The sequence below is a fragment of the Rattus rattus genome, chromosome 11 (assembly GCF_011064425.1).
Source record: "Rattus rattus isolate New Zealand chromosome 11, Rrattus_CSIRO_v1, whole genome shotgun sequence".
In the NCBI taxonomy this organism is placed as follows: Eukaryota; Metazoa; Chordata; class Mammalia; order Rodentia; family Muridae; genus Rattus; species Rattus rattus.
Window position 1 is genome coordinate 74090040 of NC_046164.1, and position 26517 is coordinate 74116556.

Below are 26517 nucleotides of genomic sequence, written 5' to 3' on the forward strand. Positions count from 1 at the left end.
CACTTCAGAGAGCTCACAATCACCTGTAACTAACTCCAGGTCTAGGGAATCTGTCACCCTCTCCTGGCTTCTTTAGGTACCAACACACCTGTGATATACACTTTTACACACATGCACATAAATAAAAATAAATCTTAACACATTTTAAAAGGTCGATTTTTTTTAAAACACCATGAAGCCATTCCCAGCATGGACGATGGGCCAATGAGATAAATCAAAGGGGATCTGGTCCCAGCAAGTGCTACTCAGAATGTTTATCTCCTTGGGAAGAAGCAGGTAGACAGATCTAGGACCACGAGTGAGAGGGGCAGGAAGCACATTCTGCCAGAACTGTGACAAACTGCAGTGTAGGAACCTTGCTCAGGTCTTGGCTAAGATTTTTTTTAAGAGTTTTTTTTTTTAATTTAATGTATATCTACATGTACACCTGCAAGACAAAGGAGGGCCCAAGATTTCACTATAGATGGTTGTGAGCCACCATGTGGTTGCTGGGATTTGAACTCAGGACCTCTGGAAGAACAGCCAGTGCTCTTCACCTCTAAGCCATCTCTCCGGCCCTTCGCTGAGATTTTTATTTATTCTTTTGTGTATAAATATTGCATCTGGGCTTGCACGAATGTTTGTGCACCATGTGTGAGCTGTGCCCACTGAGGCCAGAAGTCCTCTTGGCACTAGATTTACAGATCGCGGTGGGCTGTCACGTGAGTAATAGAGGAGTCAAACTCAGGTCCTCAGTGAGGCCCCTAACCACTGAGCCGTCCGTCTCCCTGTTTGTGTTCCATGGGTGTGGTACTGGAGATAAAGCCTCAAACATACCAGCTTCTCTACCACTGAGATTTATCCCAGCCCCCTCCCTTTTACTGTGAGAATACTATATATTCTCTGACGAGATCTCACTAACTTGTCCAGGCTGGCCTTGAACTTGCGATCCTATTGTCTCAGTCTCCTGAGCAGCTGGGATTACAGGTGTTTATACCAGTCCCAGCTCTGCCTCCTCCCTTCACAGTCAAGGCAGCGCCCAAGGTCCCCAGACTCCACTGACCACTGTCGGCCTTGCTGCTGGTCCGTGCTCCCACTTAAAGGCCCAAGGCCTCTGGAGTTCCTTTCTGTTTCCAATCCATTCTCCAAGTTGGCGTTCAGAAACATACTTTGCAAACAAAACCCTGACCATACCACTCCTCGTATTCTTCAATTTTTTTTTTTAATTCTTAATTTTTGAGATCCTTCAGTATCTCACTCTGAAGCCCAGGTTTGCTTTGAACTTGGAGCAATCCTTCTGCCTCAGGTATCTGAATGCTGGGATTGCAGTGTGAGCCACCATTCTGGGTTCGGAGTTTAGCAATACTTAACGACGCTCCGTGTCCACCGTCGTTAGAATCCCTTAGGCGGCCTTCTCATTTCTGAGAGCCTCTATCCTCTCTCACATCTTGCCTGCCACTCCAAGTGCTTGCTACTCTGAATATATCCCAGTCCCTTTTATAAGCTGCCCCCACATCTCTGTCTGATTACCCCGTGACTGGTTAGGTCCCTTTCGTCACCAGTGCACTATTTATATAGACAACCCCACCACAGCCAAGTCCTCTTTGTCCTGTGGCTGCTCACCATGTTGTTTTACCCGATTTCATGGTGACTTCTCCTGTGTCTGCAGAGTGCCTCTCCACACTGCCCAACCCTGAGCCTGGTATACCGAGCGATGCTTAGAGAATGGTAATGGATTCTCTAGCCTCTCTGGGAACTTAGATGTCTTAGCCTGTTTCACTTCGGGTCTCATTTTTGGTGCCACCAGTTTGCTCCGCAGAGCTAGTCCTCAGTTTCCCTAACTAAATAAAGGATGAAGGCCCGCTTCCCTCTTAACTAGGTAAAGTAACTCAGGCTAGTCACTCAGCTCCTGCAGTACACGACTGTGACCACCTGGTGACACTGCTGAGCTACAGCTAAACTTGGTAAGCGGCTCTGAAAGCTACACTACCTCCAGGGGGCGCTGGTGGGTGAAGTGTGTCCGCAGGATGTTCCCATTGTACCAGGATCCCTACCTACCTCTAACAGAGCAGGTCCCTCAGCCCGGAAGCCACATGCATCTCCTGCCCAGCGAGCCCTCTCCCAGGCAGCAAGCAGGAGTAGAAGTGCAGGTGATGAAAGAAAAAGGTGGGCAGGTAGGGGTCCTGCTACCTCATGGGGGCCCCTCCCATAGCTAGTCCTGGGTTCAAGGTCTGACCTGGGGCGGCCCCAGGGTCTCCATGCAAGGGTAGGAGCTGCACATCGCCTGGCTCTGTAGTGACCTGGTTTTTCCCATACTTTCTGGGATGGGTGAAAACCCGTCTTCTCATCCTGGATCTCTGGGAGAGTGAGGGGCCCGGAGGAGGCAGAGAGCTGCTCATATGGGTCTCCCTGCTCATAGCCAGGTCCACACTGACACTGTCAAAGGCCAGGAACCACAAGGAGTGGATGGGTGAGGATGGAGGGTCGGGAAGCAAGCATCTGGGAGAGGTAGCAGGGCCCCTAGAAGTCATGGGGTACACAGAGGTGGACTCGTGCAGGGTGAGGACTACCACGGCTGTATCCATCACTGACTCCATGACCACAAATGGACAAGACAAGGTTGGAGGCTAATGCTGGCCACACCCTCACCAGTGGTGCTCAGGAAGGGCAGGAGGGAAGGTATAACGCCAGCTTCTACAGAGCACTCAGGCTGCCTTTGCTGTGGTGATGTTTATGACGACCCTACCAGTTTGCCAAATGCTTCCCATGTTTGCAGTGGTTGCCAAGTGCAGGCACCTGAGACTTCAGGGCATGATGTGTTCTAGGCTTCCTTCTCTGTCTTTAGGCAGAGTAGATTCCTAGGCCCCAAATCTTTTCCTTAGTTACTTCTATAGATCTTGAAGGTTCCCAGTGAGGTCCTTGAAATATTGAAATTTCTGCATATGTGGTCTGTAGATCTCTCTTCCCATTTACTCAGTGTCTGCTCTGCATGTGACAGTTTCTGGGCCTCCCTTTCTATTGTATGGTAGTGATCACTTTATCTCGGTTTCTATGGTTCTCTTGGCTTATGACAGTTTCTAGGCCCCCCTAGTGGATCACTTAAGGTAGGTCATGCTACCTAGTACAGATCTTTTGAGCATAGCAGAGTTAGGTCTCCTGGCCTCATTAACCACGTAATGGTTTCAAGGTTTCCCTTCCCAAGCTTCACATTCTCTGTGTGTCTATTGGTTTCTAGGTCCCCAGCCCTTTATGCCATGGGTCCTTTGTGCATCCTTTTTAGTTCCTTGACTGAGGTCCCTTTTCTGTTTTAGGTGGATGCTTTCTTCACATTTCTCCTCCTTCTGTGGTCAACAGGACAAAGCCCAAACCTTTGACAGGAGGGACTACGGAAGTGGAGAAGGGGTCTGGCCTGGGTCACCTAAACTGCCCAACAGCCAACAGGCAAGGCTACAGAGGGTGAGTGGGTGAAGACAGAGGCGGAGACAGAGACAGAGCATGGGTGGGGTCTGCTGGAGGGGGAGTGTTGGGAGGGTGTGGGAGCAGGGCTCTGGTAAGCATGTGAGGAGGACACCCTTGATCCCAGGGTCTACTGGTGAGAGAACCCTTAACTGAGCACCCAGGGCAGAGGGAGGCAGGGAGAGGCAGGGGAGGGCAAGGAATCAGGAAGAAGCAAGGCAGGGGGAGGGGAGGCAGGGAGGCAGGGCAGGGGGGAGGCAGGGGAGGGCAGGGGGGGAGGCAGCGGGAGGCAGGGGCGGCAGGAGGGAGGCAGGTGCAGGGGTGAAGCTTACCCAGTGACTCTTCTCACCAGGGTCTCCTTTGGGGCCAGGTTCTCCCTGAAAGAAGTCAGAGACAGAAGTAAGGAAGGGGAGGGGAGGGAGGAAGGGGAGGGGAGGGAGGGAGGGAGGGAGGGAAGGAAGGGAAGGGAAGGGAAGGAAGGAAAGGAAGGGAAAGGAAAGGAGAGAGATGAAGATGGAGGAGAGGGCCAGCGTAAGGAAGAAAGGGCCGGCGTAAGGAAAAAAAGACTAACGAAAACCTGGGTATGTGTGCTGGTGCAGAGCCATTGCCTAGTACCCATGAGACACTGGGTTCAGTCCTTGGGGAGGGCAGTGTGCAAGGAGCCCAGGGAGGAGACAACACACTGGTAGGGTCAAGCACAGATTTCAAGAACTTCCTATCACATAGCACCGAGAGTTTGGAAATACCCAATGCTTTCTCGTGAAATTGCACAAAGCCAGGCTTTTACAGAAAGAACACAGGTCAGGGCTATGGAGTTTTCCTTGGACCCAAGAACAAAACCCAAATGGACTTTCTGTAATAAAGGTAAATTTCTGAAAGAGTGGGGTGACCCATCTGTAATCTGGCTGTCCTGGGGCCCCCTGCACTGCTCAAGAAAATAACAAAGTGGACTCCTCAGACTGTGTCCCCCTCATCCAATAAAGCTTCTGAGGAAAGGCTGTGTGAAGATAATAAACAAGAAACAAGGTGACCACATAAGAGAAAGATCAGTCAACAGAAATGGACCCACAGCTAACGCGGTATTGTAAGTAGGAGACAAGGCATTTAAAACAGCCAAGACCAGGGGTTGGGGATTTAGCTCAGCAGTAGAGCGCTAGCCTAGCGAGTGCAAGGCCCTGGGTTCGGTCCCCAGCTCCGGAAAAAAAAGAAAAAAGAAAGAAAAAAAAAAAAAAAACAAACCAGTCAAGACTGGAGAGATAGCTCAGTGCTTAAGAGCACTGGATGCTCCCACAGGGAACCCATGTTCAATTCCCAGCACCCACATGGTAGATCACAGCCATCTGTAACTCCAGTTCCAGGGGATCCGACACCCTCTTCCCACCTCTGCAGGCAGCAGGCATGCATGTGGTGTGCAGATATACATGCAGGTAAAAATACTCATGTACATAAAAAGAAATTAATAAAGTATCTATGACGGATATTCTGGACCATGGAGATGGCTCGGCAAATTTGGGCAAGCCTGAGGGTCTTAGGGGATCCCGGAACCCACAGTGGGAGGAGAGAGCTGAACTCTGTCCTGTGTTTCATGCATGCTCCCATCATCAGATACACGCACAATAATAATAAATAAAACAAAAACCTTAAACATGTTTTAAAGATTAAAAGAAAAATAATTAAAGACTGTGAGCACACGAGTGTGGGCTCCAATAGAGGCCCTGGAGCTGGAGTTGCAGGTGGTGTGGGGCCATCTTGACATGGGTGCTGGGAACTGAACTGGGGTCCTCAGAAAGAGCAGTTATGCACTTAACCACCGAGCCTTCTCTTCAGCTCCCTAAAAAAAATGTTTTAAAAGAATCAATGGGGTTGGGGATTTAGCTCAGTGGTAGAGCGCTTGCCTACGGCGCAAGGCCCTGGGTTCGGTCCCCAGCTCCAAAAAAAAAAAAAAAAAAAAAAGAAAAGAAAAGAATCAATGGGGGAGGGGGAGGTTGGAGAGATGGCTCAGTGGTTAAGGGCACTGCCTGCTCTTCTGGAGGTCCTGAGTTCAAATCCCAGCAACCACATGGTGGCTCACAACCATCTGTGATGGGATCCGATGCCCTCTCCTGGCACACAGGCATACATGTAGGCAGAACACTGTATATATAATAAATAAGTAAATCTTTAAAAAGAAGTAGTCAGGTTAGCCAGTCTGGTGGTATCCGCGTGTAGCGTGTAGCTTTGGGGAGGCTAAGGCAAATGGGTTGCTTGGCATGAGCTCAAGGTCAGCTTAAGTTAGATCAGAATTCCAGTTCTACCTAAGCTATATAGTGAGATCCTGTCTCAAGAGAAAAATAAAATAAAAACAAACCAAACAAGGGATCACCAAGGATTGATAAGCTATGTGACAAGATGAAGAATGTTAGAGGACTCGCAAATTGTTTTTTTAAAGAAATCAAATAGAAATCCTGAAAATAAGAATTTTGTTAGGCACGGGGCCCCGTGAGATGGTTCAGCAGGCAAAGGGACTTGCCGTTAACCTGAAACTTGAGTTCAGTCCTCTGAACCCACATGATGGAAGGACAGATCAATTATTTCAAGATGTGCCCGGACCTCCACTTAGGCCACAGCGTGCGTGTGTGTGCCCACATGTACAAATAAGATGTGATAAAGGTTTAATATTTTGTTAGGACTAACAGAAGATTGTACCAAAAAGCCAATTAACTAGAAGAAAGGCCAATTTAAACTGAAGCACAGAGTGGGAAAAAAGGATGTTTTCAAAAATAGGGCTGGGGTGAACTGTTGGCTGGGTACAGGCTCCATAAGAATGAGGCCTGGGGCTCCCAGCAGCACAGTAACTGCAGGTGTAGGCAGAGAAAACAGTGGATGAAGAGCATTTCCCACCGATCTATGGCTTTTCTTCAAAACAAAACACACCTCTAGGATCCAAGTGTGGCACCCAGCTTAGATATGACTATGCCATCCTTGTAACATAAAAGTGTATGTGTGTATTGGGAGGACCAGTAATTTATGTAGCCCAGGCTGGCCTTGAATTTGTGAGCCTCCTGCCTCTGCTTTCTAAGAGCTGGGATTACGGGTATGTACCACCGGTTCCAGCAGTCAGAAAGGTGAGCGCGCAGTTCCAGTGCAGAAACCACAGGAAGCAGAGCGGGCTGGGGGGGCCTATGTGTAACAGAGGCCTCTGGAGGCTCAGTAGATACCAATCGGAGTAGATTTCTCTGAGAATTTCATGTCAAAGACTTGCACCCAAGTCTTCCCAGTGAATATCAGAGAAGGAAAGGCAGAGAAGGAACCATTTGTTGCCGTGACGGCTGAGGCAGAGGATTGCCGGAAATTGGAGGCTAGCTTGAGTGAGTACCAGACAGCCATGGCTCTACGGCAAATCCCAGTCTCGAAAACCAAACCGAACTTGGCTGGGCGGTGGTGGGCACATGCCTTTAGCGTCAGCATCTCTGAGTTTGAGGCCAGCCTGGACTGCAGAGTGAGTTCCAGGACAGCCAGGGATAAGACACACAAAGACCCTGTCTCAACAACAAAACAACACTTTCAATAAACACACAAACATGTTCACATTAACTAGAAAGACAAAATAAAGCTTAAGAGGCAGATGGGGGCTGGAGAGTTGGCTCAGCAGTGAAGACACTCGTTGCTCTTAGGTGGGCTTCCCAGCCCCCACATGGTGGCTCACAACCATTCACAACTCCAGTTCCAGGGGATCCATTGCCCTCTCCTGACCTCCACAGGAACCAGATGAGGTACACACACATATGTGCAAAGAAATCACTCATTTGCATTAATTAAAATAAATAAATCTAAAAAAAAAAAAAAATGGGTTGGGGATTTAGCTCAGTGGTAGAGCACTTGCCTAGCAAGTGCAAGGCCCTGGGTTTGGTCCCCAGCTCCGAAAAAAAGAAAAAGAAAGAAAAAAAAACCATGTTAAGAGTCCAGATAGAGGGGTTGGGGATTTAACTCAGTGGTAGAGTGCTTGCCTAGCAAGTGCAAGGCCCTGGGTTCAGTCCCCAGCTCTGGAAAAAAGAAAAAGAAAGAAAAAAAAAAAAAAAGAGTCCAGATAGAACAAGGAAGTGCTTGCTGAGTTCAGACCTCCAGCACTCTCCTGGGAAGCTGGGTACCTGCAAACCAAGGAGTGCAAAGACAGGACGATCCTGAGGTTTGCTGAATAGGTGATCAGTGAGAGGCCTTGTCTCAAAATAAATAAATGAATGAGAATGAATGAATGAATGAATGAATGAATGAATGAATGAATGAAATGGAGAATAATAGAAGGCACCTAATATTGACCTCTGACCTCCATGCATGTACACACACACACATACACACTACACACAAGGTTAAAAGTTAAGATTACAGGGCTGGGGGCTGGAGAGATGGCTCAGCAGTTAAGAGCACCGACTGCTCTTCCAAAGGTCCTGAGTTCAAATCCCAGCAACCACATGGTGGTTCACAACCATCTGTAATGAGATCTGATGCCCTCTTCTGAAGTGTCTGAAGACAGCTACAGTGTACACACATACATAAAATAAATAAATCTTTAAAAAAAAAAGTTAAGATTACAAACCAAGGAGCTGGGCTGAGAGACGGCTCAGCAATTAAGGTTGCTTTGCAGAGGACCCTGGTTCAATTCCCAGAATCAGCATGGTAGCTCACAACCATCTATAAAGCCAGTTCCAGGGGATCTAATGCTTTCTTCTGACCTCCACAGGCACCAGGAAATTGGTACACAGATATGCATTCAGGAAAAAAGTTCACACACACACACACACACACACACACACACACACAATAACTTAAAAAAAGAAAAAACCCTTTGTGGTGTGGGGCTGTAATCCCAGCTACCTGGGAGACTGAGGCCCGAGGCCCCTCAGTGTGTGACTTGCCGTCCATCAGAAATGAGCACACTGAGCAGGGAAAGGACCATAAAACACACTCCTTAACAAACATCAAAGAGAAAACATACACGGCATGACCTCAGACAATCTTGTAGAACTAGGAAAGAAATCAAATACCAAAATAGCTAACCTGGCAAAGTCTAAGCCATCAGAAGATGAAATACACTTGCCTGAGTACACAGGACAAAGAAGGAACCACAAGGGAAACGCAAAACTATTTTGAATCAAGTGGAAATAGAACCTGTCAAAATCTGTGCAATACAGCAAAGGGAGCGCTCAGGGGAAACTGTCAGCAGTGAGTGTAGGCGTTAGAGGAGACACCAGAATAATTAACCCAGGACTGAAGCTCCGGCCATGGAACATCAGAACAGATGGGGCCTACAGTAAGCAAGAGAGAGGAAAAAGTCACAGTGGTACAAGTGACTGCACATGGGCTCACACCTCACGCGTGTGCATGCACACACACACACACACACACGCACACACACACACACACACACGCATGCACACTTGGGAGGTAGAGGCAGGAGATCAAGGTCATCCTAGACCACAAAGTGGGGCTACATAGCAAGCTCTGTCTCAACAAACAAACAAGTGCACAGCATGATTGGAAAGTAGTGAAGCAGAAAAGGAAAAATCGAGAAAACCAACAAGAAGCTATTTTTTTTTTTTTTAATCGATTTGTGCTTTTAAAAGATCAATAAAGGGGTTGGGGATTTAGCTCAGTGGAAAAACGCTTGCCTAACAAGCTCAAGAACCTGGGTTCGGACCCCAGCTCCGAAAAAAAAAAAAAGGAAAAAAGAAATTAATATCAGAAATGAAAATTAGGTGTCTCAAGGATCGTAAACATTATGAACAACACATGCCAACACATGCCCATACACTCACTCTCTCTCTCTCTCTCTCTCTCTCTCTCCCTCCCTCCATCCCTCCTTTCCTCCCTCCTTCCCTCCTCCCTCTCCCTCTCTCCCCTTTGGTTTGAGACAAGTTTTCTCTGTGTGACCCTGGCTGTCCTGGAACACACTCTGTAGACCAGGCTGGCCTAGAACTCACAGAGATCCACCTGCCTCTGCCTCCCGAGCGCTGGGATCAAAGGCTGTGCTGCCACTGTCCAAATGAAGTGGACCAACTTCTGAAGACATAGGATGACAAAACTAAACAGAAAGACGGTCTGAGGGCTGGGGTATAGCTCAGTGGCTCAGGGCCTCAGCACTTGTCCAGTACACAGGAGGTCCTGTGTTCAAATCCCAGCACCTCAGAAAGAAAACACAAAACAAAGCAACAGCAGCAACAACAACAAAATCAGGAGTCCTAAATCACAGCTGGGCACCGGTGGAACCAATCCAAAAAACAAAACACAAAAAAAACAAACCAAAAACCCACCACCACTACCAACAACAACAAAGAAAACCCCATCACCACTAACAACAAAACACCTTCCCAATGAAATAGTACTGCACACCTATTAGAATGGCCAAAATATCCAATACCAGTACCAAGTGGAGGTGAGGACTAAGAGGAGGGGAAGATAAAACTCTCACTCATGCTGTGAGGAGTTTGTGTGCTTTGAGTGAGAATGGCCCCCATAGGGACACTAGTTAGGGGAACTGTTTGGGAAAGACTGGGAGGTGTGGCCGTTTTGCAGTAGATGTGGTCTTGTTGGAGGAGGTATGTCACTGAGGCGGGCTTTGAGGCTTTAAAAGCTCATAGCAGGCCTAGTGTCTCTCTCTGTCTGCTGCCTATGGATCAGGATGTAAAGCTCTTAGCTATCGCTCCAGCACCATGCCTGCCTACTGCTATGTTCCCTGCCATGATGACAATGGATTAACTCTGTGAAACTGTAAGCAAGTCCTCAGTTAAATGATTTCTTTTTTAAATTGTCTTGGTCATGGTGTTTCCTCACAGCAATAGAACAAGACAGAAGGCAATATGGTACAGCTACTGTGCAAGACACTTCGGTAGCTTTTCTGATCTTTTCAGCAAGGTCTTGTGTATCCCATGCTGGTGTCGAAATCCCTGTGAAACTGGGAATGACTTTGAACTTTTGATCCTCCTGCCTCCCCTTCCTGAATGCAGGGATTATAGGTGTGCTCTCCCATGCCTAATGTATGTGTCTTCCGTGAGTCGTCCCTCTGCTGCCTGTGAAGGGTGAAGAAGCTCCCACAAAATTCCCCCATGTACATGGTTACTATGCCTATTTACAAGTGATCAGCAGAAATGGCTGGTGAAAATAAAACTGTATGTGCTAGAGAGATGGCTCAGTGGTTAAGAGCACTGACTGCTCTTCCAGAGGTCCTGAGTTCAGTTCCCAGCAACCACATGGTGTCACAACCATCTGTTAGGATCTGACGCCCTCTTCTGGTGTGTCTGAAGACAGCAACAGTATACTCATGTACATGAAAGAAATAAATAAATCTAAAAAAAAAAAAAAAAAGGCTTAGTCCTTGTATATGACTTGCTGTGTATAGAGGAGTCCATCTGCCTTTAGATTTTTTTTTCTTTTTCCTTTTTTTCGGAGCTGGGGACCGAACCCAGGGCCTTGCGCTTGCTAAGCAAGCGCTCTACCACTGAGCTAAATCCCCAACCCCTCTAGATTTTTTTATAATACTAATGTGAAGGCTCTTTACCAGTTGCTTCCGTATGGCTTGAGAACCAATACTAAGGGCGGGACCATGCCTGGAATGACAGCACTGTTGAATGCTGACAGTTCTTTAAAAGTTACTGTATTTTTATTTACTCGTTCTGCTTTTGATGCAGGCTCACACCCCATAGCCCAGGCTGGATCCCATTTTGACTTACTCAGGCTGGCCTAAATGTGAAGCAATTCTCCATCCTCCACCTCCCAAGTCCTGGGGTTACAGGCATGAGGCACTGTGCCAGTTTAGACGTTATTAATTTTGCCCATTAAAAGGGAAGCATTCCAAGCAGTGATGGTTCACACCTTTAATCCCAGAACTCCGCAGGCAGAGGCAGATGGATCTCTGTGAGTTGAAGGCCAGCCTGGTCTACAGGTGAGTTCCAGGACAGCCAGCGCTGTCAAAATAACAAAACAAAGAAGAAGCAAACAAAAGGTCTAGGCCTGATGTCACACGTGTATGGTCCCTGACACTGGAGAGGTTGAAGCAGGAGGGTCATGAACATGGACGACCTGAGTCTGAACACCTTAGTCAGATCCTATCTCAGGGAGGGGTGGGACGGGCTGAGAGCCTCGCTGCTCCTCCAGACGACCCAAGCTCAGTTCTAAGTGCCCATGTTCGGTGGCTCATGACTGACTGTAAGTCCATCTCCAGGACATATGACATCCTCTTCTGGCTTCCAAGTCCCCCTCCCCCATATACACATGGTATACACTCACACACACATGTACACAAAAATAAAATTAAATCTTAATAAAAAAAGATGGCGGGGTTGGGGATTTAGCTCAGTGGTAGAGCGCTTGCCTTTAGCAAGTGCAAGGCCCTGGTTCTGTCCCCAGCTCCAAAAAAAAACGAAAAAAAAAAAAAAAAAAAAAAAGATGGCTAGGGCTATAGCTCACTGGTAAGAGTCTTTGTTTAGCATGTACAAGGCTCTGGATTTGATCCCCAGTAACCAGAAAAAAAAAATCATGATTTTAAATTATCAGTGCATAGTCAATGTGGAGCACAGGGTGTCTGTCTGTCTCTTTCTCTCTTTCATAATATTTTTAAATCAGAGTTTTTCTTTTTTCTTTGTGTCTGTGTCTGTGTCTGCCCGCCCCCTCCAAAAAAGCATTTCTCTGTGCAGCCCTGGCTATGTTGGAACTCACTCTGTAGACCACGCTGGCCTGGAACTTAGTGCTCAAAATGCCTCTGCCTTTCAAATTCTTGGATTAAAAGCACGCTCAAACCCAGTTCAAACAACAGTTGCAGAATGTACAATGTTTAAATTTGTATCTTTTTTTTTTTAGAGCCAACTGACTTGAGAGTGATGGTGATGGTGATGGTGAGATGGTGGTGGTGGTGGTGGTGGTGATGGTATGATGATGGTGGTGTTGGTGGTGGTGATGATGGTGATGATAGTGGTGGTGGTGGTGGTGGTGGTGATGGTGATAATGATGGTGGTGGTGATGATGATGGTGGTGGTGATGATGATGGAGATGATGATGGTGGTGGTAGTAGTGATGGTGATGATATGATGATGGTGGTGATGATGGTGGTAGTGGTGATGGTGGTGGTGGTGGTGATGGTGGTGGTGGTGGTGATGATGGTGGTGGTGATGGTGGCACTGGCCTGAGGACACAGTTTAATGATAGATCACTTGCTAACACAAGCTGCTCAATGCCCTGGGCTCAGTTCTCAGCACTCTCAAAAAAGTGCTGAGGGGCTCATAACAGAAGTAGAAGTAGAACGCAGAGCAATGATAGCACAGGAGGATGTAAACGAACAACACATGCATTCAACACGCAACGTGCGGCACGCACTCACAGCTGGCACAGCACGGGAAGCGTTCCGTCAACTCATGTAAACTGTGAGGAGGGAGGGACAACGTTGTCCTTAGCAACCGTGAATAAAACAACATAAATGGGGATTTCTAAAAAGCTGTTAGTGGGTGCTTGGACCCCAGAGTACTCAGGCAGAGCGCGACTAACTACCAAAGGCAAGAGAGGGCACTGGAAAAGACTGGATAAACAGACACCAGGGGCAGACGACTGGCTCAGACAGAATCCTGCTGATGCTTGTGCAGACAGATGAAAATATGAACTCTGAAAAGGGCAGGACTCGTGATATGGGCGAGAGGTGCAGTTTAAATACACCGACACCAACACCCACAGACAGCAGCGTTGTAACGCCACTGTGGCTCCTCCGTTGGCAAGCAGTGCAGACCTCAGGGTGGGTATTCTGGAGATAAAATATTAATTCCACAGAGGTCAAGGCAACACTGAAGTCCTGAACGAGTATCTGTGCAGGAACAAAGACTCGAAACGCACGGAGCCAACGTTGGCTGCGTTAGAGAGAGAAACGGGCAATTCTACACTCGGAGATGGAGAACGAGAAAGGAAAATGCGGGGTCAAAGAGACAGAAATGGGTACAGAGCCACAGGCAGACAGACTGACGGAAAGGGAGGGACAACGGCTCTCAGCAATGGGGAGTGACAACAGAAGGGAGCTGCCCTGAGTCACACATGAAGGGTCGGGTGTTCCGGGTTCAGGAGCCTGGGTTGCTGGGGTCTTGGAGCGGTGGGTATTGGGGGGCGGGCTGCATCACTTACCGGAAACCCCATCAAACCCTGGGGGCCAGGTTCCCCAGGCAGTCCCTGTATCAGAGGAGGGGAAAGAATTGTGTTAGCTGGTGAGAGAGATCATTGAATATCCCTGGACCGCCCGGAACCCCCATGTGAGGTGATCTGTACTCACTCTCTCTCCCTTTTCTCCCGGGGGGCCAGATGTTCCTTTGGGTCCAGAGGGGCCTGGGGTTCCCTGAACAATAGGACAGAGCCTCAGCCTTGGGCTGCAGTAGGTAGGACAGGGGTTGGGGACTGAGGAAGCGGTGAGGGACCCTCAGCGTGGGCCAGGCATCATGAATGCCCAGCACACAGCATGCAGGTCAGACTGTTAGAAATCTCTGGAGTCAGACGTCCTGACCCTGTGTGCTGGCTGCAGGCTGAAGAATCCCCCCTCCCCCGACCCCTTTACTTGGCCTCGGGGATAATAATACTTCTTGTTGGGTGAACCGAGTTAAGAAGATTTATGGAGAGTACTTTGCATATCAAAGTACAGACTCAACGCATGGATGAGCAGATGGGTGAATAGAGTTACGCATGGGTGGAAGAACTTGGATAATGACTTACCATGTGTCCAGGACTCCCAGGGGCACCCGTGGGGCCAGGAAGTCCAGGAGGGCCTGAATAAAACAGGACCAGAAGGCTAAGAAGTTCCCCGTCGACTGTCTAATAGCCTAGTGTCCCCACGGTTGCCTCCTACCATCCCCCTCCCTTATCTCAGGCCTGGGCTCGACTTACCCATGGGCCCTGGGGGGCCTGGAGGACCCGGGGGCCCAGTGGGTCCCTGGGGCCAGTGACTTCCCATTTCGGTGAAGGTATTAGACAGCAGCGGATCTCCTGGGAGGGGACAGATAGTGAGTGTGTCGAGCTGGGGAGTGGGGCAGTTGGTTATCACCTGCCACCTCTGCCACGCTGGCTCTGACAGTCCTGCAGGACAGCGCCACACAGACAAGGCCACCAGCACAGGTACAGAGAGGAGGAAGAGCTGCGTTCTAACTCTGCCACCGTTTAGTTATGTCCAGAATGGCTCTCTCCTTTGCTGACCCTGTTCTGCCACCTGCTGAGAGGGCTAACAGTGAAAGCTGCCTTTTACCAACTGTCTACGTGTCAGGCTTCTCTGCACTGGGGATTGTGGGGCCCAAGAGGCTGGCACTGTTGCCATCCTGCACAATAGAAACAAGAACAAGAGGCTTGGAGCAAAAATAAAATAAAGAACAGTGTTGGAATGAATGATGTAATGAGGGAATGAAGGAATGGGACCCAGGTATTTGACGAACATCAGAATCAGATGAGTTGAAATGGCCACTCTAGCAGCATGTGGGTAGGTTGGGCCAGGCTGTCTGGGATCCACTCTGGTGCTTAGCTGGGGGAAGGAACTGGAGCCTCCCTCAGCAACAGGGCCAGGGCTGCGGCCTTGGGAGCTCTGAGCTCAGTCTTGAGGTTAAGCCTTGAGCTTCCCAGCACTCTGAGGGCTGGGTGGCAGCCAGCCCTGAGGCTCAAGGAGGGCCTAATGCCAGGTGGTTCTGAGCATGTGGGTCTGAAGCAGCTCCCCCTCTCCCCAGTGTGTGGGTGCGGCACATGACCTCCCTCTCCAGCCTCAGGGTCCTTTCTCTGTGTACAGAGGGTAGCCGCACCTGCTGAACAGCTGGGTGACAACCGGGAAAACTGGGCGCACACCCGACACCCGACAGATGGCTTCATTCACCCCACCTCAAACCACTGGGACTCCAGGGGGGACTTACCATGCAGGGAGACCTGGGCACTGGGGGGCCCGACAGGGGCTGGAGGTCCTGGGGGCCCAGGTGGACCTGGAGGGCCCGGAGGACCCATCTTTCCAGGACTGCCCGCAGCTCCTGTCTGGCCAGGGCGTCCTGGGGGTCCCTGTGGGCCTGCAGTAAGAACAGGGACTGGTAGGTGCATGGGAGGAGGGGAGGGACAAGGAAGTCTGGGCAATGGGTACAAAGGCCCTGAAGTGCACAGGCCTGTCCTCTTGGCCATTGGTGACAGGGAAGAACACAGCATCGTGCCCTTCATCTCTACCAAGCTGTTCTGGCTACCTTCTATAGAGCTCCCAGACCTCTCAGCTCCTCCACAGAACCCCGGTCAGAGGGGTTAGGCACTGATGTTTCTTGCCCATCCAGCAGCTATCCACCCCCATCTTGGAAGCAGACTAGCTTCACCCCACCCAGTGACTAGCTCAGGGTCTGCTGAGAGGAGTACATGAGGCAAGTGGACCAAGATGTTTTCATAGCCCAGGCACCACTGGAGGCCAGGCGTGTGGCATGGGCCTGACTACCTTAACGATGCCAATTTGGGGAAGGCATCCTCTGAGATCCTAGGCAGGAGGGATCCCTACAGGAGCTGGAGAGAGCCAGCTTGAGAAGGGGTGCATGCCTTTAATCCTACCACTTAGGGAGCTGAGAACTTCTCAACCCTAGGAGTTCAAGGCCAGCCTGCTCTACATAGCAAGTTCCAGGCCAGCCAAGGCTACATCTCGAACAAACAAAATAGCAATACAACACAGAAAAGAAGTTTAGCAGGAGGCCCTGTGGTCACTTACCTGGTGGGCCTCTAATCCTTACGGGGTCCTGCCTGTCAGTGTCTCCCTTGGGGCCAGTGGGCCCAGGAAGCTCCCAAGAATCAACTCTGGCTGCAGAGTAAGGAACATGAACTTGGTCTCTATGGGTTACATTTGATCCCCGCCCTGTCCTGGTCCCTCAGCCCCTACTATCCTGAGGTAGCTGTGCACCCCCTCACATCCCCACTAGCTCCTAGCAAACCCTGAGTGAGGGGTTACTCAGGGGTCAGCATCCCTGCTGAGCTTAGGAGGGAAGATCCCTCCCTGAACTTGGACTGCTGGATTCCCAGGTGCCTCCAATTGTGTCCACTAGACAGCTGGGAAGACCGAGGCCTCCGCTGAGGGGTCAGGTGGGGCATTTCTTCTAACTAAAGTATCACATGGAAGTCTGTACCCCACTATACCCCTTACCCTGCAGGCCTCCATCTCCAGGGCTGCCCCGGGCAGCTGGGGAGCCCCAGAGCAGGGCAGAGTCCTCGGGGGTAGCTGGGACTGAGGACACTGTCTGCTCTGTCACACTCAGCACAGCCACCTGTGAAGGAAGAGGAAGACAGAGATGGGGCAGATGCCAGGGGCTCACTAAGGACACTCTAGCCAGGAGGTTTTAGCCTTGGGGGTCCAGCAACCCAAGGAGTCAGCAGAATCCCGCTGTGAGTGGAGACCTGAGCTTACAGGGGCCCAGAATGTCATCAGAAGTGACTTTTTCAAGACAGACGATTCATAATATGCACTGTGGGTCTGTCACTCATCCCACACTGCTGCTGTCACCCAAGTTGAGCTCTGTGGTCATGGGATTTGCTGGCCACAATTGTATGCTGCTGCTGTCGGGAAAATTCTGCGGGGGGTGGGCACACTGGGAGAAGCTCTGTGTGTGTGTGTGTATTGTGCTTGTGAGTGTGTCTGTGTGTCTATGTGTGTGTGTGTATGTATGTGTGTGTGTCTATGTATGTGTGTCTGTGCATCTATGTGTGAGTGTATCTGTATGTCAGAGTGTGTGAGTGTGTGTGTCAGAGTGTGTGTGTCAGAGTGTGTGTGTGTGTCAAAGTGTATGTGCCTATGTGTGTCAGAGTATGTGGGTGTCTATGTGTGTCAGAGTGTGAGTGTGTCTGTGTCAGAGTGTGTGTGTGTGTCAGAGTATGTGAGTGTATGTATACTTAATGTGTATATGTGTGTATATGTATGTCTGTGTGTTTGTGTCTATGTATGTGAGTATGTATGTCTAGGTGTGTGTGTCTATGTATGTGAGTGTATGTGTCTATGTCATTGTCTGTGCATCTATGTGTGAGTGTATCTGTGTGCCAGAGTATGTGAGTGTGTGTGTCAGTGTGTGTGTCAGTGTATGAGTGTATCTATGTGTCAGAGTGTGAGTGTGTCTGTGTCAGTGTGTAAGTGTGTGTGTCAGAGTGTGTCTATGTGTGTCAGAGTATGTGTGTCTATGTGTGTCAGTGTGTGTGTGTGTCTGTGTCAGTGTGTCAGAGTATGTGAGTGTATCTATGTGCCAAAGTGTGTGAGTGTGTGTGTCAGAGTGTGTGTGTGTCTATGTGTGTCAGAGTACGAGTATGTATGTGTGTCAGAGTATGTGAATGTGTGTATACTTATGTGCCTGTGTGTGTGTGTGTGTGTGTGTGTGTGTGTGTACATGCTGAAGATTGGACACACTGCCTCCCGCATCCCAATTAAGTGCTGAGATTTTGCAGGGGAAACTGGGAGGATCTGATACCTACATCCACACGGGGCCAAGGATGAGAAAGATTCTGCAAGTACTCAGAGCTCCTGACCAACGGTCAGGAAAAGGAAATATGGCCACTGGTGGTGGTCTGTCCCCACAGCAGATGGTTTGTAATTATGTAACTGCTCCCTCGGGATCTGGCTTCCAGATTTCCCTATGACAGTTAACACTTTACTAAACTTCCTCACATCTGATCAGGACAAGTTCCCAGAGGAGGGAATAGCAGAGCAAAGAGACAGTGTATATCCACGAGTGCTCAGAAAACCTGGAGGGAAAAAGATGAAAAGAGAATACCTCAGGGGCCGTTAGAGACGGGCCAGCAGGCGAAAGCTTCTACAGGCAAGACTAACAACCTGAGTTCAATTCCCGGAACCCACACAGTAAAAGAGGAGAACACCCCAAATTGTCTTTTAACCTCCACACATACACTATGCGCTCGCATGCCACCAACCACAAATAAATAAACACAATCTCTCAAAAGAGGTGACAGCTCATGGCTGTAGTCCCAGTTACTCACGAGGTGGAGACAGAGGATCTAGGGTTCAAGACCAGCTGGGACCACACAGAAATACACCATTTAAAAAGAAAAGGGAAGAGAAAGGATGGGTTTATAGTTCAGTTGGTGAAGCGCTTGTCTAGCACGCAGGGAGCCCTGGGCTCGATCCTAGCAGCACAGACACCAGGCTCGGTAGTGTGCACTGTAACCTTCGTGAGAAGCAGGTGCAGGCAGTCAACCTCAGCTAAGCGGCCTTTTTGAAACCAGCCTGGGATACACGAGACCCTCTCAAAAAACAGAGGGGGCAGGGAGATGACTCAGTGGGCAGGTCCCGCCACTGGATTTGACGATTCGAGCTTGATTCCTCCGACCCAAGCGTTGGATGGGGAGAAACCCTCCTCGTACAACAAACAAAGGCTTTAAAAATACAGGTGGGTCTCTGAGTTAGGGACAGACTGGTCTATACAGTGAGTTTCAGGCCAGCCTGGGCTACACGGTGTCAGTTTCCTCTCTGAGGCACAGGTAGTCTCTGTAATTGGTTTTCTGGATCTTTGATTCTACATTCAGAATCTTGCTTATTGTCACATTTTCTAGGTTTAAAAACCTTTTTTACCTTGGGATAACTTGAGATGTGTAATGGGCATTTTCGTTTTCAAACTGGAAGACGGTATGGAGGGGCAGGATAAAGGACAAAAGGCGGGACTGGAGAGGTGGCTCAGCGGTTAAGAGCACTGACTGCTCTTCCAGAAGTTCTGAGTTCAATTCCCAGCAACCACATGGTGGCTCACAACCATCTGTGATGGGATCTGATGCCCTCTTCTGGTGTGTCTGAGGACAGCCACAGTGTACTCATATATAATAAATAAATAAATCTTTGGGAGGAGGGGGGCAGGGTCTGTCACTGATGAGTCATGGCTCATCTCACTGAGACTGAACCTCATGGGGGGAGGCTTTATGGCCTCCTGGAGGGATGGTGTACCAGGCTGTGGGACTGTGGATCAGCTTCATGGGGAAGATGCCTGAGGAACGGAGGGCAGGGAGGGGCTGGGCCATGGTGCTGGAGAGCAGTGTGTCCAACCCAGGAGTTGCCCTGAGGTTGGAAGTTCAGAAGAGGGGCATGGACGGGGGTTACAGGAAGGAGTGGGGAGGCTCAGGGCAGGGGGTGGGGGCTGCTCACCTACCTTGGCCTCCAGTGCCCTCAGCCTCTCTGTCAGCTCAGACACTTTGCTGCAGTTGAGACAACCTGCGGGCAGGGAGAAGGCTGGGTTAAGGCCAGGGGTCCTAGGTCCTCTGACAGTCCTCAGCCCTGGGGTACCTTATAACCTTAACCTATGGGGGGCAATGTGGGGCAGAGGTGCAGAGTCTGCAGCCCCAGACGGACAACACCCCCTCAGGGTTCCCTTCTCCCAGCACAGGCTCTGGGGTCCTGGTCCTGACAGTCTCAGCATCCAAATGATCCTGATCCCAGAAGCTACAGGCAGAAAATCCTGCTGTTTCCTATTGGGTAGGGGTCTGACCTGAGCCTACCATCTCTGGGACCAACAGACCGAAGTTCAGATGCTACAGGCCTCTCAGGTCACATTGGCTGTGTCACAGGGCCACACTCCAGCGTCTCTACCATTTATGGGACCAGTACAGACTGGCTGCTCTGGTCCTCACTTGTTACACATTTGTTACACAAATGCCACACAGGAGGCTCCTGAGTTTGTGACAAGGTATAGTGAGCACCCAACACATTCCTCTACTCAGGTCAGATGACCCAGGCCCGGTGCTGCCCAGTCCTGGTTATGGCACCATGGGCAGGGACAGGCTCCACTTGACCCTTGGTTTCCTGCTGTTGAAGAAGCTCAACAAGGTCTTCTGGGAGTTATGGGCAGCTATGAGGTTGGAAAGCATCCAGCCTTAGGCATTCCCCACCCAAGAAAAGGAGAGAGCACAGACCTGAAACTGGACCTGTAACTACCAAAGTCCAGTGGTCTTGGGGTGGCTGGCCCAATTCAGACTCCCCTCCAGGTACTTCCTCTGCCTCCAGACTGTCTGTCGAGGGGAGGGGGGTGGGGGATGAGGTAAAGTAGCATTACAGTGCCCCTCTACTGCTGGACCCAGCTGGCTTCCAGGGACAATTACCACACTGCCCTGGGTCTACCCTCCATCTCCTCCGGCCTCCCCAAGAGGCCCCGCAGGACGCACCTGAGAAGGCTGTGGGCCTCACTGTCATCCGCCGCATGCTGCTGCCTGACCACGTGGGCTCCAGGAAGCCAGGGGAGCCTGCAACGGAGGGACCGTGGGCTAAGATGCTGCTGACATGGGCTAACCTCACCTCCTTTGTGCTGCTGTTGCCCCAGCATAGACTTCTGCTCCCCTTAATACAGAGAGAGGCACTGGAAGGTGGAGCAATTTCCCTGGGTCACACAGCAACAAGGGGGCAGGGACAGGGCCGTCTGCTTGATGGGCTTCCGTAAAGCTGATGGCCTCCCCATCAACCCCAGCTAGTGGCACAGCTAAGGGTTTAGAGCTAACAGACACGCTCAGCTCTCAGTTCCTCTACTTCCTGATCCGTGTAATCTGTCTTCTCAGGACCTGCCTATTGTCCCATTGGTAAAACAGCAGAGCAAGCTCTCTGTTCTTGTTTGGCAAGGCCAGGAGAGGGTGACATGTGCAGAGGGACACTGTGCATACACTGGGCTCAGATACACAGCAGGTGCTCAATAATGACACCATGCTGGTTGCCGTGCTCGGCAAGCCCCCCTTGCTAAGAACAGGCCAAAGTGACTTTACATTATTAAATGAAAGCCAGAGGGAGGCTGGCTGCCTGTTCCAGGAGCCTACCCACTCCGCACCCAGCCTGCCTGGTCTGGTTTCACGGGCCTGGTTTTCCACACAGCTGGAGGGACTGGCTGGCCAAGCCGAGGGTGGAGGGCGCAGCTGGAGGGGCTCTCCAGCCGACAGTGGTGACTGCCCTCCTCAGCCCCTTGTGCCTGCCTTTTAAGGCCATGAAGTGTCATCCAAGGGGGAGACAAGACCCAAATAAGGCAGCAGCCTGGCTGCCTGGACATGGGCTGTGGGCTGAGGCAGAGTAAGAGGCGCCGGCAATCCAAACCAGACGGGTCTCTCTGGCCAGCCCCCAGCAGGGAGGCTGCCTGGCCCTGCTCCGGGTCCCAATGTGCACATGGAGTTTGCTCAGGCCGGGCGACTTACCTAAGAGTTCCAGAGGCCTGCAACTTGCTCAGGTACAGGATATAGGAATGGGGGTTTGCAGCCCTGAACAGGGACAAAGATGGGGGGTGCCTATGGAGGGGAGATTCCACTGTGAAGCAGACCTTGTGCCCAGTGGGTTCCATGGTCCAGCACAGCTCTACAAGAGGTTAGCATACTGCAGCTAACTTGTGTTCAGTGAGCACACACACACACACACACACACACACACACACACACACACACAGAGAGAGAGAGAGAGAGAGAGAGAGAGAGAGAGAGAGATTTTGTACATCCCAAGCATCCCCCACATATAGTCTTGTTTTGTTTTTGCCACTGTGGACGGGGACTATACAGTTCTAACAGACGGGGAGACAGTGCCCTCCCCTGGTCCCAGGAACAGCCATGTGGATCAGCGAATAGAACCCTCCCTGCTTTCCTCCTGGGGAAACCAAGGCAGAGGCCTCCACCTCCCAAATGTCATGATTACAGGTGTGTACCACCATGTCTAGCTTTATTCTTATTCATGTCTATTCTTTATTTTAGAGAAGGATCTCCCTGTGTAGCCCAGGCTGACCTCAGACTTTTTTTTTTTCTTTTTTCTTTTTTTCGGAGCTGGGGACCGAACCCAGGGCCTTGCGCTTGCTAGGCAAGCGCTCTACCACTGAGCTAAATCCCCAACCCTGGCCTCAGACTTTTAATCCTCCTGCCTCAGCCTCCTTAGCGTTAGGATTAGCAGTACATGCCACCATAGCTAGCTAACTTCTTTATCCTTTTTCCCCCACAGCACTTTCTGTGTGTGTCTACGGTCGAAGAACTGATTAGAGCAGTTCCCAGATGACTGGCTTCAGCTTCTGCCCTACCAGGACAAGGACCATGACCACCTTGTACTTGCCAAGAAAAGTCCTTTAGGCACCTTGATATAATGTTAGTTGTGAGCTCACTCACTCACTCACTCACTCACTCACTCACTCACTCACTCACTCACAGGCTAACACAGTACACTCCCAGGAAGCACACTTGCAGGCCAAACCATGCAGGTGACAGGCACAGCTGCCCTGAGGTTGAGGACACAGATGCACTCATGCACAGCACACAGGGTGTCCCTGAGTTACTGACCAGGGAACTTGTGGCTGGAGATCATTTTCCAAAGAATTTGGTTTGTGACAAAATTAGCCAAGAGCCCTAAAGACCTAGGGAAAAAATGGCCACTGGGGGCTGGGGAGGGCTCACTTAGCAAAGTGCTTTCTATGCAAGCATGGGGATCTGAGTTCAATCCTTAGCATGCGTGTAAGCACTGGCTGTGGTGTACATGCCTATAATTCCAGTGCTGGGGAAGTGGAGATCCAAGGGAGGACCCCTGAAGCTTACTGGGAGGCCAGTCTAACTGATCGCTGAGCTCAGTGGGGGACCCTGTCTCAAAAGAAAAGGAGAGTGAGGGAAACACCCAATAGCAAGCTCCCGCCTCTGTAAGTACACACTTGTGCTTGCCTACACATGTGTACACACACATATCCACACACGTGTTACACATACCCATGCATATATACACACACGCACACACCTGAACATACACACATGCATACATATTGCATATATGCATATACACACACGTGTACATATGCATACTGCATACATGTATGCACACATATGTGTACATACACACACTGCATACGAGCATGTATACACATGTGTACATACATACACATATCTGGAGCAGCAGTTCAGACAGAGTAGCTCAACGTGATTGTGAATTTCAATTAGGAAAGAAAGTTTAGTTGGAGAGGGTGGTGCACTCCTGCCATTCCAGCATTTGGGAGGCTGGGGCTAGCCTGGTCTGCATAGAGATGCCTTGTCTCAAAAATGTTTAAGTGGGGACGGAGAGAAGGCTCAGTTGTTGGAAGCGCCCACTATTCTCTCAGAGGACTCCAATTTGGTTCCTAGCATCCATATTGTTTGACTCACAACCCCCTAGAACTCCAGCTACACTGGATACTTGCATTAATATATGCTGGGGGGGTGAGTCAGAGTCAGACAGATAGACAGACAGACACACAGAGAGAGATATTATAAAATTTGATTTTGAAATATCTTTAGGAGCTGGAGAGATGACCCAGTGGCTAAGAGCACTGTTCCCCCTCCCCACCACCCCAGACAGGATCTCTCTGTGTAGTGCAGGCTGTCCTAGAACTCTCTCAGTAGACCAGGCTGGCCTGGAATTCTCAGAGCTCTGCCTGCCCTGCCCCCATATGCGTGGGTTTAAGGTGAGCGCCATGGCCGCCTGGCCTAAGAGCACTTGCTCTTACAGAGGCCCTAGGTTGGCTTCCCAGCGTCCACATGATGGCTCACAACTGCCTGAAACTCCGCTTCCAGGGGATCTGATGTACACACACACACAGAGGCAGGCAAAACACTCATGAAAGTAAGGAAATCTAAAAGAAAAAACAAAAGTGTAGGGCTGGGGCGTGGTCGGCTCAGTGTTAGACTGGTGGCCGAGCACAGGCAAGGCCCTGGGTCCCGCCCCTGGCAGCAAAGCAAAGAAAAAAGAAAAGGCAAGTTTAAGGAAACAATAAAACTCAAAAAGGACAAAAAAAAAAAAAATAATAATTGAGCTTACATTCAGGGCTCACAGAAATCAACCAAATCCGCCAGGCTCTGATAAATGAACAAAACCACGTTCAGGGACGTGCCCTGCTGTGAGGGTCCCTTAGTGTACACAGCTTACTTAGGACAGACGCTGTGGGTAGGGGTGACCTGCTACAGTTAGGATACTTGCTGTTTGGCTAGAGACCCTAAAGCAGGCTCGCAGTTGAGCCCTCCCTGCCCTGAGAGCCTCCTCTGACCCCATATTCTATCCCAGGAGAACCCTGAACCATGGATCTGACTCTGGGGCACCTCCACTACCTAGGAGGTCCCCGACTATCTACTTGTGAATGTCGCCAGCCCTATTTCCTACAGCTACGGTTGCTATGTCACCTCCTCTGGAAGTCCTCTAGACAGCCCAGGTGTCCCACTGGGCCCACTGAAGTGCTCACGGCTCAGTGTGCCGGCCCCTTTAAGGCTGGTGGTGCGCTCTGCGGTCTCTAGTCCTGTGTCCCAGTCCTGTACCAAGTGACCTTCCACATGCCAGGGCACAGAAGAAGAACCGAGACCCAGAGAGGAGGGTTCTGCCTAGTTCAGACAGCAGACAAATGGCCTGGGGTCTGAGCCTGCCCCGAACTGGGAAGAAGAATGGAAAACGTTTGGGGGTCTCTGGACTCCCTCAACCCTGTGACTTTTCCTGCCAAAGAGCAGAGCCAGGGGAGGGTTCACATCCGACCGCCCAGGCCCACCTGGGTCGGTGGCCACACAGATCGCATGGCCACAGCCTTCCTGGCTGGGTCATGTCTCCTGTGTGAATTTACTTTGCAAATGTAAATATTTGCCGATGACCAGCCGGTGGCCTAAGCCGGGGCTCAGGGTCAGAGCTGGGGCTCTCAGCTATAAGAACCCTCCAGCCCGACCAGGAGACCTCTGAGGAGGCTGTCTATATGTCTGGCCTATTCAGGGTGGGCAAATTTCATTCAGTTTTTACACTCTCGCTTTATGCCAGGCCCATTCTGGGCACTGGAGCCGAAGGAGTCGCACTGGCAGAGTGGAGCCAGCTTAGTCTGTCGACCCTAGGAGTACCAAGGCAGCCACAGGGAGCCAGGATAGCCACTGTCGAGGCCACAGAGTCGGGGAGAAGGCCGGTGTGAGCATGGGGTTTAGGGTGTGTGCGGCGTGAAGCAGGGTGCTGTGGGAATGCAGGAGGGTGGTACCCTGGTGGGGTAGCAGGAAGATGGGGTTGGCTGGGTCTTCTGCACAGGAACGGGAGTGATGGGCGGTGGCCACGGGTGGGATGGCACAATACTTAGCCCTCAGGACTCAGCCTACAAAGGAAAGCACAGGTTTGGTTCTGTACCTGGCACTTGGCTGGCACAACACAGGCATGTGTGGGATGTGCCCAACCCCGGAAAGTGGAGAAGCCCTGGAAGTGAAGAGCCCTGAAAGGGCGTGGCCATAACCTGTCTCACTTCTGCTCCAAGGCTTTGGGCTGTGATGTCTAAGTAAACGTCCGTCTCTGGTTCCCTACCACAGAGAACAAGGGTTGCGGGGGAGCGTTCCAGGTAGGGAAGGGACATCCACATTGAAGACAGTGAACCAATGAAGGGAAGCAAAGGCCATACATTCTCCAGGGAAGCCATGAACAGAGCAGGGTGAGCCCCAGCGTCTCCAATTTTCCATCTGGGGGTGCTCACAGCACCCCACCTGTCTGAGCATGTCTCCAGCTATGCTGCTCAAACCCCACTTCGGGGCCAGCTTTCCTCTGTCTGAGCCTCACTGTGAGGACCAAGAGGACAGTGGCGGCTCCCCTACCCCTTGCCACTGTCATTGCAGGAGGGGCTGAGGCAGGATGCCACCGGAGAGAACCTGGCTACAATACTTACAAGCCCACGCCCTCTGAGGGCCTTAGCTTTGTCATCTGGACTACGGGACTGGTGCACAGTAGGGCTGCAGGGAGCCCTTTGGCAGATGGAGTGAGGAGGCATGGGGGCCTATTACAGCAGCTCCACCCTCTCTCTGCACAGGTTCAGGCGCTGGCCCAAGGGATGTGACAGCTACACTCTTCCTCCCTTCCAGCCAGTGGCCCTGGGCCAGCTCTGTGCCTGCCCTGCCTGTAGAGTAGGTTTTGACCTTGGCTCTTTCTCATCCATTGTTTCCTCAAGTAGGTGGCCAGGTAGTACCGGGGCTCCTCCCAAAGCCTAGAAGGACCAAAGCTCTTGCATGATGTGTGACCCCCGGCTGCTCCCTTCCCCTCTCTGAGCCTCACAGTCTCGTCTGTAATATGGGGCCTTCACTGGTAGTCATGAACAGTGGCTGACTCACTCACTACCACGGCGTGAACGTCCCCCTTCCGTC

The 26517-nt window shown here is 50.7% G+C and overlaps 1 protein-coding gene across 2 annotated transcripts in view; it reads right to left on the bottom strand.

Moving 5' to 3' along the window:
• Emid1 (EMI domain containing 1) overlaps positions 1-26517 on the bottom strand; it is a 45557-nt gene that overhangs the window by 8407 nt on the left and 10633 nt on the right. For both annotated transcript variants that reach the window (XM_032916466.1, XM_032916468.1), the window contains exons 4-13: positions 20572-20649; positions 19563-19624; positions 16568-16688; positions 16139-16228; positions 15321-15467; positions 14317-14415; positions 14146-14198; positions 13712-13774; positions 13567-13611; positions 3768-3812 (exon numbers count right to left, since the gene is read on the bottom strand). In XM_032916466.1, the coding sequence (XP_032772357.1) occupies positions 3768-3812; positions 13567-13611; positions 13712-13774; positions 14146-14198; positions 14317-14415; positions 15321-15467; positions 16139-16228; positions 16568-16688; positions 19563-19624; positions 20572-20649 (803 nt within the window). The remainder of the gene's footprint in view (positions 1-3767; positions 3813-13566; positions 13612-13711; positions 13775-14145; positions 14199-14316; positions 14416-15320; positions 15468-16138; positions 16229-16567; positions 16689-19562; positions 19625-20571; positions 20650-26517) is intronic.